Raw genomic sequence first — 19,708 nt, 5'->3', positions numbered from 1 at the left:
AAGTGGCCTTTGATCATTGACACTCCTCAATAACTGACATTTCTGTTTTCTTCCAGCGAGAAAGTGGCCTTTGATCATTGACTCTCCTCAATAACTGACATTTCTGTTTTCTCCCAGCGAGAAAGTGGCCTTTGATCATTGACTCTCCTCAATAAACCTGACATTTGTGTTTTCTTCCAGCGAGAAAGTGGCCTTTGATCATTGACTCTCCTCAATAAATCTGATAATTTTGTTTTCTTCCAGCGAGAAAGTGGCCTTTGATCATTGACTCTCCTCAATCTATCTGATATTTTTGTTTTCTTCCAGCGAGAAAGTGGCCTTTGATCATTGACTCTCCTCAATAAATCTGATAATTTTGTTTTCTTCCAGCGAGAAAGTGGCCTTTGATCATCGACTCTCCTCAAAATGTGACCGCCTTTAACGGCTCCACCGCCAGCTTCAGCTGTAGTGCACTCAATGACCCCGATGCCACCATCAAGTGGAGCAGAAGGAAGGAGAAGCTCGGGGATGATGCGTCCGATAAGCAATGGGAGGTACGTGCACATCATCACCACTACATGTGTACACCATCACCACAACATATACATCATCACCACTACATGTGTACATCATCATTACTACATGTGTACGTCATCACCACTACATGTGTACACCATCAACACAACATGTACATCATCACCACTATACGTGCACATCATCACCACTACATGTGTACATCATCACCACAACATGTACATCATCACCACAACATGTGTACGTCATCACCACAACATGTACATCATCACCACTAGATGTGTACATCATCATCATTATATGTGTATATCATCATCACTATGTGTACATCTTCACCACTACACGTCTACATCATCATCACTACATGTGTACATCATCATCGCTATGTGTACATCTTCACCACTACATGTGTACATCATCAACACACTATACCACAACAATTATGCATAATTGCAACCTGAGTATACTCAATCAACACTACACATATGCATTAATTCAACATGTATTTATAATCACCACATACAAACAGCATCACTAAAGAAATATACAAATAACCACCAAAAGGATATACAACACCGTTCTGAGTAAATATAATCATGACAACAATGGTAAACCATCACCATACGTGTACAGCATAACCACCAAACATATACAGCATCATAATTATAAAACTCCACCACCACCACAAATATACACTGTCACCACAAGAACACAGCACCCAACATTAAACATTACCAGGTGTATACCACAATATAAACACTCTAAATACAACAGCCGAACGTGAGTACTTCATTATTCCAGACACTGAACGTTCAGGGCGATCCCAGGCTCCTGACCCTGACCAACGTGAGTAAAGCACACGAGGGGGAGTACCAGTGCACGGCAGGAAACGTGTGGGGCATCCGGCACAACTTCGCCTGGCTGACTGTCATAGAGCCCATCATCTCGTACGTCGGTAAGTCCACACGTCTCTTTTCAAACGTTTTCAAACCTTTTCTCTTCCAAGTGATTCATCGAGGTTTTCTGGGTTCGAGTCTCTTACACGTCCCTGAGTCCACTCAGCTCTAATGAGTACCTGGCTCAAATTCGGGAATTCAAAGGCGGCTGGGCATTGTGCTGACTAATATATCCTTTAGTATGCCGGTGTCATTGAAAGAGATATATTCTACTTCATCCGCCCCATATTACTTGGTTACCAAAATATGGCGAAAAATCAAGTCTTTTTGGACAGGTTTCATCAACATTGGAGAAACAAAATACGTACATTGGAGTCTGTCCCCTCACATATACACTTATGTTTATTTTTTGTGTAGAAGCTGGTGGTATAAATGGTAAAGTAAATTGTAAAGTAACGGGTAGTGTCAGTTTATGACGTATTCTTCAGTAGTTGGTTATTTACATGTACCGACGTGACATTAACAGTGTGAGTTAGCTAACACTACCTTTACACTGTGAACTACCTATCGACATTACCTACACAATGTAAACTGCCTACAACATCCTCCTCTAACCTACACAATGTAAACTGCCCACAACATCCTACTCTAACCTAAACAATGTAAACTGCCTACAACATCCTCCTCTAACCTACACAATGTAAACTGCCTACAACATCCTCCTCTAACATACACAATGTAAACTGCCTACAACATCCTCCTCTAACCTACACAATGTAAACTGCCTACAACATCCTCCTCTAACATACACAATGTAAACTGCCTACAACATCCTCCTCTAACCTACACAATGTAAACTGCCTACAACATCCTCCTCTAACCTACACAATGTAAACTGACCACAACATCCTCCTCTAACCTACACAATGTAAACTGCCCACAACATCCTCCTCTAACCTACACAATGTAAACTGACCACAACATCCTCCTCTAACCTACACAATGTAAACTGCCTACAACATCCTCCTCTAACCTACACAATGTAAACTGCCTACAACATCCTCCTCTAACCTACACAATGTAAACTGCCTAGAACATCCTCCTCTAACCTACACAATGTAAACTGCCTACAACATCCTCCTCTAACCTACACAATGTAAACTGCCTACAACATCCTCCTCTAACCTACACAATGTAAACTGCCTACAACATCCTCCTCTAACCTACACAATGTAAACTGCCTACAACATCCTCCTCTAACCTACACAATGTAAACTGCCTACAACATCCTCCTCTAACCTACACAATGTAAACTGCCTACAACATCCTCCTCTAACCTACACAATGTAAACTGCCTGCCTCCTCTAACCTACACAATGTAAACTGCCTTCAACATCCATCTCTAACTTACACAATGTAAACTGCCTACAACATCCTCCTCTAACCTACACAATGTAAACTGCCTACAACATCCTCCTCTAACCTACACAATGTAAACTGCCTACAACATCCTCCTCTAACCTACACAATGTAAACTGCCTAGAACATCCTCCTCTAACCTACACAATGTAAACTGCCTACAACATCCTCCTCTAACCTACACAATGTAAACTGCCTACATCCCCCTCTAACCTACACAATGTAAACTGCCTACAACATCCTCCTCTAACCTACACAATGTAAACTGCCTACAACATCCCCCTCTAACCTACACAATGTAAACTGCCTACAACATCCTACTCTAACCTACACAATGTAAACTGCCTACAACATCCTCCTCTAACCTACACAATGTAAACTGCCTACAACATCCTCCTCTAACCTACACAATGTAAACTGCCTACAACATCCTCCTCTAACCTACACAATGTAAACTGCCTACAACATCCTCCTCTAACCTACACAATGTAAACTGCCTACAACATCCATCTCTAACTTACACAATGTAAACTGACCACAACATCCTCCTCTAACCTACACAATGTAAACTGACCACAACATCCTCCTCTAACCTACACAATGTAAACTGACCACAACATCCTCCTCTAACCTACACAATGTAAACTGCCTACAACATCCTCCTCTAACCTACACAATGTAAACTGCCCACAACATCCTCCTCTAACCTACACAATGTAAACTGCCTACAACATCCTCCTCTAACCTACACAATGTAAACTGCCTACATCCTCCTCTAACCTACACAATGTAAACTGCCTACATCCTCCTCTAACCTACACAATGTAAACTGCCTACAACATCCTCTTCTAACCTACACAATGTAAACTGCCTACATCCTCCTCTAACCTACACAATGTAAACTGCCTACAACATCCTCCTCTAACCTACACAATATAAACTGCCCACAACATCCCCCTCTAACATACACAATGTAAACTGCCTGCCTCCTCTAACCTACACAATGTAAACTGCCTACAACATCCTCCTCTAACCTACACAATGTAAACTGCCTACAACATCCTCCTCTAACCTACACAATGTAAACTGACCACAACATCCCCCTCTAACCTACACAATGCAAGCTGCCTACAACATCCTCCTCTAACCTACACAATGTAAACTGACCACAACATCCTCCTCTAACCTACACAATGTAAACTGCCTACAACATCCTCCTCTAACCTACACAATGTAAACTGCCTACAACATCCTCCTCTAACCTACACAATGTAAACTGCCTGCCTCCTCTAACCTACACAATGTAAACTGCCTACAACATCCTCCTCTAACCTACACAATGTAAACTGCCTACAACATCCTCTAACCTACACAATGTAAACTGACCACAACATCCTCCTCTAACCTACACAATGTAAACTGCCTACAACATCCTCCTCTAACCTACACAATGTAAACTGCCTACAACATCCTCCTCTAACTCTAACCTACACAATGTAAACTGCCTACAACATCCTCCTCTAACCTACACAATGTAAACTGCCTACAACATCCTCCTCTAACTCTAACCTACACAATGTAAACTGCCTACAACATCCTCCTCTAACCTACACAATGTAAACTGCCTACAACATCCTCCTCTAACTCTAACCTACACAATGTAAACTGCCTACAACATCCTCCTCTAACCTACACAATGTAAACTGCCTACAACATCCTCCTCTAACTCTAACCTACACAATGTAAACTGCCTACAACATCCTCCTCTAACCTACACAATGTAAACTGCCTACAACATCCTCCTCTAACCTACACAATGTAAACTGCCTACAACATCCTCCTCTAACTCTAACCTACACAATGTAAACTGCCTACAACATCCTCCTCTAACCTACACAATGTAAACTGCCTACAACATCCTCCTCTAACTCTAACCTACACAATGTAAACTGCCTACAACATCCTCCTCTAACCTACACAATGTAAACTGCCTACAACATCCTCCTCTAACCTACACAATGTAAACTGCCTACAACATCCTCCTCTAACCTACACAATGTAAACTGCCTACAACATCCTCCTCTAACCTACACAATGTAAACTGCCTACAACATCCCCCTCTAACCTACACAATGTAAACTGCCCACAACATCCTCCTCTAACCTACACAATGTAAACTGCCTACAACATCCTCCTCTAACCTACACAATGTAAACTGCCTACAACATCCTCCTCTAACTCTAACCTACACAATGTAAACTGCCTACAACATCCTCCTCTAACCTACACAATGTAAACTGCCTACAACATCCTCCTCTAACCTACACAATGTAAACTGCCTACAACATCCTCCTCTAACCTACACAATGTAAACTGCCTGCCTCCTCTAACCTACACAATGTAAACTGCCTACAGCATCCTCCTCTAACCTACACAATGTAAACTGCCTACAGCATCCTCCTCTAACCTACACAATGTAAACTGCCTACAACATCCTCCTCTAACCTACACAATGTAAACTGCCTACAACATCCTCCTCTAACCTACACAATGTAAACTGCCTACAACATCCTCCTCTAACTCTAACCTACACAATGTAAACTGCCTAGAACATCCTCCTCTAACCTACACAATGTAAACTGCCTACAGCATCCTCCTCTAACCTACACAATGTAAACTGCCTACAACATCCTCCTCTAACCTACACAATGTAAACTGCCTACAACATCCTCCTCTAACCTACACAATGTAAACTGCCTACAACATCCTCCTCTAACCTACACAATGTAAACTGCCTGCCTCCTCTAACCTACACAATGTAAACTGCCTACAACATCCTCCTCTAACCTACACAATGTAAACTGCCTGCCTCCTCTAACCTACACAATGTAAACTGCCTACAACATCCTCCTCTAACCTACACAATGTAAACTGCCTACAACATCCTCCTCTAACCAACACAATGTAAACTGCCTACAACATCCTCCTCTAACCTACACAATGTAAACTGCCTACAACATCCTCCTCTAACCTACACAATGTAAACTGCCTACAACATCCTCCTCTAACCTACACAATGTAAACTGCCTACAACATCCTCCTCTAACCTACACAATGTAAACTGCCTACAACATCCTCCTCTAACCAACACAATGTAAACTGCCTACAACATCCTCCTCTAACCTACACAATGTAAACTGCCTACAACATCCTCCTCTAACCTACACAATGTAAACTGCCTACAACATCCTCCTCTAACCTACACAATGTAAACTGCCTACAACATCCTCCTCTAACCTACACAATGTAAACTGCCTAGAACATCCTCCTCTAACCTACACAATGTAAACTGCCTACAACATCCTTTTCTAACTCTAACCTACACAATGTAAACTGCCTAGAACATCCTCCTCTAACCTACACAATGTAAACTGCCTAGAACATCCTCCTCTAACCTACACAATGTAAACTGCCTACAACATCCTCCTCTAACTCTAACCTACACAATGTAAACTGCCTAGAACATCCTCCTCTAACCTACACAATGTAAACTGCCTACAACATCCCCCTCTAACTCTAACCTACACAATGTAAACTGCCTACAACATCCTCCTCTAACCTACACAATGTAAACTGCCTAGAACATCCTCCTCTAACCTACACAATGTAAACTGCCTACAACATCCTTTTCTAACTCTAACCTACACAATGTAAACTGCCTAGAACATCCTCCTCTAACCTACACAATGTAAACTGCCTACAACATCCTCCTCTAACTCTAACCTACACAATGTAAACTGCCTACAACATCCTCCTCTAACCTACACAATGTAAACTGCCTACAACATCCTCCTCTAACTCTCACCTACACAATGTAAACTGCCTAGAACATCCTCCTCTAACCTACACAATGTAAACTGCCTAGAACATCCTCCTCTAACCTACACAATGTAAACTGCCTAGAACATCCTCCTCTAACCTACACAATGTAAACTGCCTAGAACATCCTCCTCTAACCTACACAATGTAAACTGCCTACAACATCCTCCTCTAACCTACACAATGTAAACTGCCTACAACATCCTCCTCTAACCTACACAATGTAAACTGCCTACAACATCCTCCTCTAACCTACACAATGTAAACTGCCTACAACATCCTCCTCTAACCTACACAATGTAAACTGCCTACATCCTCCTCTAACCTACACAATGTAAACTGCCTACAACATCCTCCTCTAACCTACACAATGTAAACTGCCTACAGCATCCTCCTCTAACTCTAACCTACACAATGTAAACTGCCTACAACATCCTCCTCTAACCTACACAATGTAAACTGCCTAGAACATCCTCCTCTAACCTACATAATGTAAACTGCCTACAGCATCCTCCTCTAACCTACACAATGTAAACTGCCTACAGCATCCTCCTCTAACTCTAACCTACACAATGTAAACTGCCTACAACATCCTCCTCTAAACTACACAATGTAAACTGCCTACAACATCCTCATCTAACCTACACAATGTAAACTGCCTACAACATCCTCCTCTAACCTACACAATTTAAACTGCCTACAACATCCTCCTCTAACCTACACAATGTAAACTGCCTACAACATCCTCCTCTAACTCTAACCTACACAATGTAAACTGCCTACAACATCCTCCTCTAACTCTATCCTACACAATGTAAACTGCCTACAACATCCTCCTCTAACTCTAACCTACACAATGTAAACTGCCTACAACATCCTCCTCTAACCTACACAATGTAAACTGCCTTCAACATCCTCCTCTAACCTACACAATGTAAACTGCCTACAACATCCTCCTCTAACCTACACAATGTAAACTGCCTACAACATCCTCCTAACCTACACAATGTAAACTGCCTACAACATCCTCCTCTAACTCTAACCTACACAATGTAAACTGCCTACAACATCCTCCTCTAACTCTATCCTACACAATGTAAACTGCCTACAACATCCTCCTCTAACTCTAACCTACACAATGTAAACTGCCTACAACATCCTCCTCTAACTCTAACCTACACAATGTAAACTGCCTACAACATCCTCCTCTAACCTACACAATGTAAACTGCCTACAACATCCTCCTCTAACCTACACAATGTAAACTGCCCACAACATCCTCCTCTAAACTACACAATGTAAACTGCCTACAACATCCTCCTCTAACCTACACAATGTAAACTGCCTACAACATCCTCCTCTAACTCTAACCTACACAATGTAAACTGCCTACAACATCCTCCTCTAACCTACACAATGTAAACTGCCTACAACATCCTCCTCTAACTCTATCCTACACAATGTAAACTGCCTACAACATCCTCCTCTAACTCTAACCTACACAATGTAAACTGCCTACAACATCCTCCTCTAACCTACACAATGTAAACTGACCACAACATCCCCCTCTAACCTACACAATGCAAACTGCCTACAACATCCTCCTCTAACCTACACAATGTAAACTGACCACAACATCCTCCTCTAACCTACACAATGTAAACTGCCTACAACATCCTCCTCTAACCTACACAATGTAAACTGCCTACAACATCCTCCTCTAACCTACACAATGTAAACTGCCTGCCTCCTCTAACCTACACAATGTAAACTGCCTACAACATCCTCCTCTAACCTACACAATGTAAACTGCCTACAACATCCTCTAACCTACACAATGTAAACTGACCACAACATCCTCCTCTAACCTACACAATGTAAACTGCCTACAACATCCTCCTCTAACCTACACAATGTAAACTGCCTACAACATCCTCCTCTAACTCTAACCTACACAATGTAAACTGCCTACAACATCCTCCTCTAACCTACACAATGTAAACTGCCTACAACATCCTCCTCTAACTCTAACCTACACAATGTAAACTGCCTACAACATCCTCCTCTAACCTACACAATGTAAACTGCCTACAACATCCTCCTCTAACTCTAACCTACACAATGTAAACTGCCTACAACATCCTCCTCTAACCTACACAATGTAAACTGCCTACAACATCCTCCTCTAACTCTAACCTACACAATGTAAACTGCCTACAACATCCTCCTCTAACCTACACAATGTAAACTGCCTACAACATCCTCCTCTAACCTACACAATGTAAACTGCCTACAACATCCTCCTCTAACTCTAACCTACACAATGTAAACTGCCTACAACATCCTCCTCTAACCTACACAATGTAAACTGCCTACAACATCCTCCTCTAACTCTAACCTACACAATGTAAACTGCCTACAACATCCTCCTCTAACCTACACAATGTAAACTGCCTACAACATCCTCCTCTAACCTACACAATGTAAACTGCCTACAACATCCTCCTCTAACCTACACAATGTAAACTGCCTACAACATCCTCCTCTAACCTACACAATGTAAACTGCCTACAACATCCCCCTCTAACCTACACAATGTAAACTGCCCACAACATCCTCCTCTAACCTACACAATGTAAACTGCCTACAACATCCTCCTCTAACCTACACAATGTAAACTGCCTACAACATCCTCCTCTAACTCTAACCTACACAATGTAAACTGCCTACAACATCCTCCTCTAACCTACACAATGTAAACTGCCTACAACATCCTCCTCTAACCTACACAATGTAAACTGCCTACAACATCCTCCTCTAACCTACACAATGTAAACTGCCTGCCTCCTCTAACCTACACAATGTAAACTGCCTACAGCATCCTCCTCTAACCTACACAATGTAAACTGCCTACAGCATCCTCCTCTAACCTACACAATGTAAACTGCCTACAACATCCTCCTCTAACCTACACAATGTAAACTGCCTACAACATCCTCCTCTAACCTACACAATGTAAACTGCCTACAACATCCTCCTCTAACTCTAACCTACACAATGTAAACTGCCTAGAACATCCTCCTCTAACCTACACAATGTAAACTGCCTACAGCATCCTCCTCTAACCTACACAATGTAAACTGCCTACAACATCCTCCTCTAACCTACACAATGTAAACTGCCTACAACATCCTCCTCTAACCTACACAATGTAAACTGCCTACAACATCCTCCTCTAACCTACACAATGTAAACTGCCTGCCTCCTCTAACCTACACAATGTAAACTGCCTACAACATCCTCCTCTAACCTACACAATGTAAACTGCCTGCCTCCTCTAACCTACACAATGTAAACTGCCTACAACATCCTCCTCTAACCTACACAATGTAAACTGCCTACAACATCCTCCTCTAACCAACACAATGTAAACTGCCTACAACATCCTCCTCTAACCTACACAATGTAAACTGCCTACAACATCCTCCTCTAACCTACACAATGTAAACTGCCTACAACATCCTCCTCTAACCTACACAATGTAAACTGCCTACAACATCCTCCTCTAACCTACACAATGTAAACTGCCTACAACATCCTCCTCTAACCAACACAATGTAAACTGCCTACAACATCCTCCTCTAACCTACACAATGTAAACTGCCTACAACATCCTCCTCTAACCTACACAATGTAAACTGCCTACAACATCCTCCTCTAACCTACACAATGTAAACTGCCTACAACATCCTCCTCTAACCTACACAATGTAAACTGCCTAGAACATCCTCCTCTAACCTACACAATGTAAACTGCCTACAACATCCTTTTCTAACTCTAACCTACACAATGTAAACTGCCTAGAACATCCTCCTCTAACCTACACAATGTAAACTGCCTAGAACATCCTCCTCTAACCTACACAATGTAAACTGCCTACAACATCCTCCTCTAACTCTAACCTACACAATGTAAACTGCCTAGAACATCCTCCTCTAACCTACACAATGTAAACTGCCTACAACATCCCCCTCTAACTCTAACCTACACAATGTAAACTGCCTACAACATCCTCCTCTAACCTACACAATGTAAACTGCCTAGAACATCCTCCTCTAACCTACACAATGTAAACTGCCTACAACATCCTTTTCTAACTCTAACCTACACAATGTAAACTGCCTAGAACATCCTCCTCTAACCTACACAATGTAAACTGCCTACAACATCCTCCTCTAACTCTAACCTACACAATGTAAACTGCCTACAACATCCTCCTCTAACCTACACAATGTAAACTGCCTACAACATCCTCCTCTAACTCTCACCTACACAATGTAAACTGCCTAGAACATCCTCCTCTAACCTACACAATGTAAACTGCCTAGAACATCCTCCTCTAACCTACACAATGTAAACTGCCTAGAACATCCTCCTCTAACCTACACAATGTAAACTGCCTACAACATCCTCCTCTAACCTACACAATGTAAACTGCCTACAACATCCTCCTCTAACCTACACAATGTAAACTGCCTACAACATCCTCCTCTAACCTACACAATGTAAACTGCCTACAACATCCTCCTCTAACCTACACAATGTAAACTGCCTACATCCTCCTCTAACCTACACAATGTAAACTGCCTACAACATCCTCCTCTAACCTACACAATGTAAACTGCCTACAGCATCCTCCTCTAACTCTAACCTACACAATGTAAACTGCCTACAACATCCTCCTCTAACCTACACAATGTAAACTGCCTAGAACATCCTCCTCTAACCTACATAATGTAAACTGCCTACAGCATCCTCCTCTAACCTACACAATGTAAACTGCCTACAGCATCCTCCTCTAACTCTAACCTACACAATGTAAACTGCCTACAACATCCTCCTCTAAACTACACAATGTAAACTGCCTACAACATCCTCATCTAACCTACACAATGTAAACTGCCTACAACATCCTCCTCTAACCTACACAATTTAAACTGCCTACAACATCCTCCTCTAACCTACACAATGTAAACTGCCTACAACATCCTCCTCTAACTCTAACCTACACAATGTAAACTGCCTACAACATCCTCCTCTAACTCTATCCTACACAATGTAAACTGCCTACAACATCCTCCTCTAACTCTAACCTACACAATGTAAACTGCCTACAACATCCTCCTCTAACCTACACAATGTAAACTGCCTTCAACATCCTCCTCTAACCTACACAATGTAAACTGCCTACAACATCCTCCTCTAACCTACACAATGTAAACTGCCTACAACATCCTCCTAACCTACACAATGTAAACTGCCTACAACATCCTCCTCTAACTCTAACCTACACAATGTAAACTGCCTACAACATCCTCCTCTAACTCTATCCTACACAATGTAAACTGCCTACAACATCCTCCTCTAACTCTAACCTACACAATGTAAACTGCCTACAACATCCTCCTCTAACTCTAACCTACACAATGTAAACTGCCTACAACATCCTCCTCTAACCTACACAATGTAAACTGCCTACAACATCCTCCTCTAACCTACACAATGTAAACTGCCCACAACATCCTCCTCTAAACTACACAATGTAAACTGCCTACAACATCCTCCTCTAACCTACACAATGTAAACTGCCTACAACATCCTCCTCTAACTCTAACCTACACAATGTAAACTGCCTACAACATCCTCCTCTAACCTACACAATGTAAACTGCCTACAACATCCTCCTCTAACTCTAACCTACACAATGTAAACTGCCTACAACATCCTCCTCTAACCTACACAATGTAAACTGCCTACAACATCCTCCTCTAACTCTAACCTACACAATGTAAACTGCCTACAACATCCTCCTCTAACCTACACAATGTAAACTGCCTACAACATCCTCCTCTAACTCTAACCTACACAATGTAAACTGCCTACAACATCCTCCTCTAACCTACACAATGTAAACTGCCTACAACATCCTCCTCTAACCTACACAATGTAAACTGCCTACAACATCCTCCTCTAACCTACACAATGTAAACTGCCTACAACATCCTCCTCTAACTCTAACCTACACAATGTAAACTGCCCACAACATCCTCCTCTAACCTACACAATGTAAACTGCCTACAACATCCTCCTCTAACTCTAACCTACACAATGTAAACTGCCTACAACATCCTCCTCTAACTCTAACCTACACAATGTAAACTGCCTACAACATCCTCCTCTAACCTACACAATGTAAACTGCCTACAACATCCCCCTCTAACCTACACAATGTAAACTGCCCACAACATCCTCCTCTAACCTACACAATGTAAACTGCCTACAACATCCTCCTCTAACCTACACAATGTAAACTGCCTACAACATCCTCCTCTAACCTACACAATGTAAACTGCCTACAACATCCTCCTCTAACCTACACAATGTAAACTGCCTACAACATCCTCCTCTAACCTACACAATGTAAACTGCCTACAACATCCTCCTCTAACCTACACAATGTAAACTGCCTACAACATCCTCCTCTAACTCTAACCTACACAATGTAAACTGCCTACAGCATCCTCCTCTAACTCTAACCTACACAATGTAAACTGCCTACAGCATCCTCCTCTAACTCTAACCTACACAATGTAAACTGCCTACATCCTCCTCTAACCTACACAATGTAAACTGCCTACAACATCCCCCTCTAACCTACACAATGTAAACTGCCTACAACATCCTCCTCTAACCTACACAATGTAAACTGCCTACAACATCCTCCTCTAACTCTAACCTACACAATGTAAACTGCCTACAACATCCTCCTCTAACCTACACAATGTAAACTGCCTACAACATCCTCCTCTAACCTACACAATGTAAACTGCCTACAACATCCTCCTCTAACCTACACAATGTAAACTGCCTACAACATCCTCCTCTAACCTACACAATGTAAACTGCCTACAGCATCCTCCTCTAACCTACACAATGTAAACTGCCTACAACATCCCCCTCTAACCTACACAATGTAAACTGCCCACAACATCCTCCTCTAACCTACACAATGTAAACTGCCCACAACATCCTCCTCTAACCTACACAATGTAAACTGCCTACAACATCCTCCTCTAACTCTTACCTACACAATGTAAACTGCCTACAACATCCTCCTCTAACCTACACAATGTAAACTGCCTACAACATCCTCCTCTAACTCTAACCTACACAATGTAAACTGCCTACAACATCCTCCTCTAACCTACACAATGTAAACTGCCTACAACATCCTCCTCTAACCTACACAATGTAAACTGCCTACAACATCCTCCTCTAACTCTTACCTACACAATGTAAACTGCCTACAACATCCTCCTCTAACCTACACAATGTAAACTGCCTACAACATCCTCCTCTAACTCTAACCTACACAATGTAAACTGCCTACAACATCCTCCTCTAACCTACACAATGTAAACTGCCTACAGCATCCTCCTCTAACCTACACAATGTAAACTGCCTACAACATCCTCCTCTAACCTACACAATGTAAACTGCCTACATCCTCCTCTAACCTACACAATGTAAACTGCCTACAACATCCTCCTCTAACCTACACAATGTAAACTGCCTACAACATCCTCCTCTAACCTACACAATGTAACCTGCCTACAACATCCTCCTCTAACTCTAACCTACACAATGTAAACTGCCTACAACATCCTCCTCTAACCTACACAATGTAAACTGCCTACAACATCCTCCTCTAACTCTAACCTACACAATGTAAACTGCCTACATCCTCCTCTAACCTACACAATGTAAACTGCCTACAACATCCCCCTCTAACCTACACAATGTAAACTGCCTACAACATCCCCCTCTAACCTACACAATGTAAACTGCCTACAACATCCTCCTCTAACTCTAACCTACACAATGTAAACTGCCTACAACATCCTCCTCTAACCTACACAATGTAAACTGCCTACAACATCCTCCTCTAACCTACACAATGTAAACTGCCTACAACATCCTCCTCTAACCTACACAATGTAAACTGCCTAGAACATCCTCCTCTAACCTACACAATGTAAACTGCCTACAACATCCTTTTCTAACTCTAACCTACACAATGTAAACTGCCTAGAACATCCTCCTCTAACCTACACAATGTAAACTGCCTAGAACATCCTCCTCTAACCTACACAATGTAAACTGCCTACAACATCCCCCTCTAACCTACACAATGTAAACTGCCCACAACATCCTCCTCTAACCTACACAATGTAAACTGCCCACAACATCCTCCTCTAACCTACACAATGTAAACTGCCTACAACATCCTCCTCTAACCTACACAATGTAAACTGCCTACATCCTCCTCTAACCTACACAATGTAAACTGCCTACAACATCCCCTTCTAACCTACACAATGTAAACTGCCTACAACATCCTCCTCTAACCTACACAATGTAAACTGCCTACAACATCCTCCTCTAACTCTAACCTACACAATGTAAACTGCCTACAACATCCTCCTCTAACCTACACAATGTAAACTGCCTTCAACATCCTCCTCTAACCTACACAATGTAAACTGCCTGCCTCCTCTAACCTACACAATGTAAACTGCCTACAACATCCTCCTCTAACTCTAACCTACACAATGTAAACTGCCCACAACATCCTCCTCTAACCTACACAATATAAACTGCCTACAACATCCTCCTCTAACCTACACAATGTAAACTGCCCACAACATCCTCCTCTAACCTACACAATGTAAACTGCCTACAACATCCTCCTCTAACCTACACAATGTAAACTGCCTACAACATCCTCCTCTAACCTACACAATGTAAACTGCCAACACCCTCCTCTAACCTACACAATGTAAACTGCCTGCCTCCTCTAACCTACACAATGTAAACTGCCTACAACATCCTCCTCTAACCTACACAATGTAAACTGCCTACAACATCCTCCTCTAACCTACACAATGTAAACTGCCTACAACATCCTCCTCTAACCTACACAATGTAAACTGCCTACAGCATCCTCCTCTAACCTACACAATGTAAACTGCCTACAACATCCTCCTCTAACCTACACAATGTAAACTGCCTACAACATCCTCCTCTAACCTACACAATGTAAACTGCCTACAACATCCTCCTCTAACCTACACAATGTAAACTGCCTACAACATCCTCCTCTAACCTACACAATGTAAACTGCCTACAGCATCCTCCTCTAACTCTAACCTACACAATGTAAACTGCCTACAACATCCTCCTCTAACCTACACAATGTAAACTGCCTACAACATCCTCCTCTAACCTACACAATGTAAACTGCCTACAGCATCCTCCTCTAACCTACACAATGTAAACTGCCCACAACATCCTCCTCTAACCTACACAATGTAAACTGCCTACAACATCCTCCTCTAACTCTAACCTACACAATGTAAACTGCCTACAACATCCTCCTCTAACCTACACAATGTAAACTGCCTACAGCATCCTCCTCTAACTCTAACCTACACAATGTAAACTGCCTACAACATCCTCCTCTAACTCTAACCTACACAATGTAAACTGCCTACAACATCCTCCTCTAACCTAGCTGTGTTTTCTTACTTTCTCAGAACCGGAGCCTGGCAATCGTGGTAACCATGGCGACACATTCCCCTACGAGACCACAAAGCATCCCATGGAGAGCGAAGACTCCAATGACATCGTTGAAGGCTTCAACTATGAGGATCTTGACGTCACCACCCGGAAGTCCAGAAACCGAAACCAAGACCGGAACAAGAATAAAAATAAAAACAAAAACAAAGATAAAAAAGACAAGACTAAAAAGCCGACCCCCGTGGATAGAAATCTGTACCCCACTACATACATGCCGCCCAGAGAACCTGAGCTGGACCGCACGACAGGTGTGACTATCTGGAACTACGGCACGACGTATGGGGGTGGGGCCAGCGATGCCAGGTACCCGGGCTTAGAGACAACGTCGGAGCCGGTGACAGCCAGGAGCGGGCATGGGAGCGACACCCACAAGGGGGGCATCAGTGCCTGGACCATATACACGGTGGTGGGGGCGGTGGGTGGGGTCATCCTTCTCATAGGTCTGATCGCCATCACATTGACTTTATGCTGTAAGAAGGAGGACGACGGTGCTTACAAGTCGACTTCTGTTTGATTTCTCTTCATTTCACGCCGTCAAGATCACAGTTCATTTATTCATCTTTTGGTAAATATCACTCACTTCAATTTTAAATTTAAAAACAACAACGGACTTATGGCAGCCCTTAATAAACGATTCAAAACAACTAGTTGTGATCAGTTATTACAATTAAAACACAAGTAAACAGTTTAGCGTTCGGAAATTTAAAAAAATAAATAAAAAGAAAAATTGTGTTAGCGAAAAAACAGTTTCGATCAGCAGAAAAACTTTGCCATTGAGTTTTGTACAGAAGATTTTAAGCTGATGTATCATGATGTATCATGATGTATTATGATGTATTATGATGTACTTTGATGATGTATTAAGATGTTTTAAGATGTTTTATGATGCTTTTGTTTGTGCTGTGCTTCCACTTCAAATCATGGTGTCCTCGTTCAGTCATGACTTCAGTCACGTCTTGCTGTAACAAGATGACCGAACACAAGATGACTGAACACAAAATGACTGAACACAAGATGACTGAACAAAAACTTGACTGAACACAAAATTAACTGAACACAAAATTGACTAAACACAAAATTGACTGAACAAAAAGTTGACTGAACAAAAACTTGACTGAACACAAAATTGACTGAACAAAAAGTTGACTGAACAAAAAGATGACTGAACACAAATTTGACTGAACAAAAAATTGACTGAACGAAAACTTGACTGAACAAAAACTTGACTGAACAAAAACTTGACTGAACAAAAACTTGACTGAACAAAAAATTGACTGAACAAAAAATTGACTTAAAAAACAATTGGCTCCTGTTTATGGTAACCCCCACTATATTAGATTTCTGACGTCACTTTAGAACCTTCGATTAGCATCAGTCACTGTTGTATGTAGCTGTTGATAACGCATCGCCACTTAATGTTGACTGAACAAATGTTTTTGCTTATGTTTTCAATCTTTAGGCATCCATATTACCAACAAATTAACAAAAAAAGGAAAAATATGTGGGCTTACCATTTTCTCATTTTTAGTAATTATGGACCATAGTGATATTTATGCACTCAACAATTTCAGTTTCATCCTTGTCTAAATAGAAGATCTCAGCAATGTTTTATCAAAACCAGTCTTTTATTTGAAAACAAGGATTACTAAGCAAAAAAAAAAATCAGCAGAAATGTGACCTCATATTGTATGAGTGTGTGGACGTTCTATACAAAACATTATGATAATCAATATAATTAACTAACCATAATATACCGTTTCCTATGTACATTTGTAAACTTTTTTTTTCTATTTATAATTATTATTCTATTTTTTAGTGCCGTTTGTAAGAATGTGAAATGATTTTACCGCCTTAGATTCATGTATTCAACTTCATCAAAAAAAAATCACTACATAAAATTTACAGAGATGTTGTAAAGAGTAGTAGTGGCGTCACTAGGCGGGATGAAAGCCTGGGGTAGTCCACCCCCTTTCACCCCTCCTAGTGACGCCACTAAAACTGGGTATATATTTGTATGTACAGTTTTTATTTAGTTTACCTCAAGTGAAATCGCTCCACTCACGATTCCAATAGGCGGACCACACCATTTCTTCTAGTCAATCTTCATTACATGACGGTGGGGGGGGGGGGGGGGGGGGGGGGTCGGTGTAGTAGCTGAGACAGTCAAGTTGTGTAAAATGTGGGGCGTGTTTTTTGTCTAGTTTGGTTAAATGTATTTATAGACAATTTTATCATTTGACCAAGAGGTTTAGATTAAATTAGTGGCCAATGATAATTAATCAATGATTTTTCTCTACTGACCATCTTATTGGTGCTACAACGAAAGAGTTGGCCTATTTGCTTATGCGTAAAGACATAGGTCAACGTAAATATCAAATTGTAAAGACGTCAAGGCGAATATCAAAATTGTAAATTAGCTAACGTGAATATCAAAATTGTAAAGTAGCTAACGTGAATATCAAAATTGTAAAGTAGCTAACGTGAATATCACAATTGTAAAGTAGCTAACGTGAATATCAAAATTGTAAAGTAACTAACGTGAATATTAAAATTGTAAAGTAGCTAACGTGAATATCAAAATTGTAAAGTAACTAACGTGAATATCAAAATTGTAAAGTAGCTAACGTGAATATCAAATTTGTAGTGAGAGAATATTTTTCCATTGGCAGCTTGTATAAACAGGTTTTTGTTTTGTTTTCTTTTGTGAAAGTTTTAAAGTGCTAAATTCGGCACGATTGAATTTCTCGAAATGTGTTAGAGAATTTTTTTAAACCAAATATATATTTCAACATTATTTTTGTATTGGGATTATTTTTTATTTTTATTTTTTAAAAATCTGACAACGGGAACTTTGAATATCTTTAAAGCTAAAATATAATTCATTTATTAATTTTACCTCGTAAAACTAAGTATAATAATTTGGAAATATATAACTTAATGATACATTTTTCTACATCCTGTGTTTTATTGTCGATTTCAAAAGTTTTAAACACTTTTGCAAATTACATTGTGTATTTTAAATTAAACTGTCCAGTATGTGTGTGTAGTTTTATGGTTCAAACAATACAATCACATATATAATATTGTGTATGTTTACAAATTCCTTACTGGCAGTCTCTACCTTTGTTAGGCCAGATTTTTCAGCATTTTAAAACCAATGTATACCTGAAATAAAATTGTGGTACAGATTTTTGCTGGGAAGGAATGTTTTTGCTGTTTGCATTACACAATCATAAAATTCTGATTTGATATGCTTCCATCATTTTGCATATTTAATTTATTTGTCATGTTAATGTAATCAT

General features: G+C 40.8%; 1 protein-coding gene across 2 annotated transcripts in view; it reads left to right on the top strand.

The window, feature by feature from the left end:
- LOC131952817 (roundabout homolog 1) overlaps positions 1-18,517 on the top strand; it is a 48,725-nt gene extending 30,208 nt beyond the window's left edge. For both annotated transcript variants that reach the window (XM_059315677.1, XM_059315676.1), the window contains exons 5-7: positions 370-533; positions 1,315-1,468; positions 16,364-18,517. In XM_059315677.1, coding sequence (XP_059171660.1) covers positions 370-533; positions 1,315-1,468; positions 16,364-16,920 — 875 coding nt within the window. In that variant the 3' untranslated portion in view covers positions 16,921-18,517. The remainder of the gene's footprint in view (positions 1-369; positions 534-1,314; positions 1,469-16,363) is intronic.
- Positions 18,518-19,708: the final 1,191 nt, after the last annotated feature.

This window comes from Physella acuta, unplaced genomic scaffold (assembly GCF_028476545.2).
Source record: "Physella acuta isolate Inbredline_101_S28 unplaced genomic scaffold, ASM2847654v3 ptg000890l, whole genome shotgun sequence".
Classification (NCBI taxonomy): Eukaryota; Metazoa; Mollusca; class Gastropoda; family Physidae; genus Physella; species Physella acuta.
The sequence above is the reverse complement of the archived record's forward strand: the minus strand, read 5'-3'. Positions and strand labels throughout refer to the sequence as shown.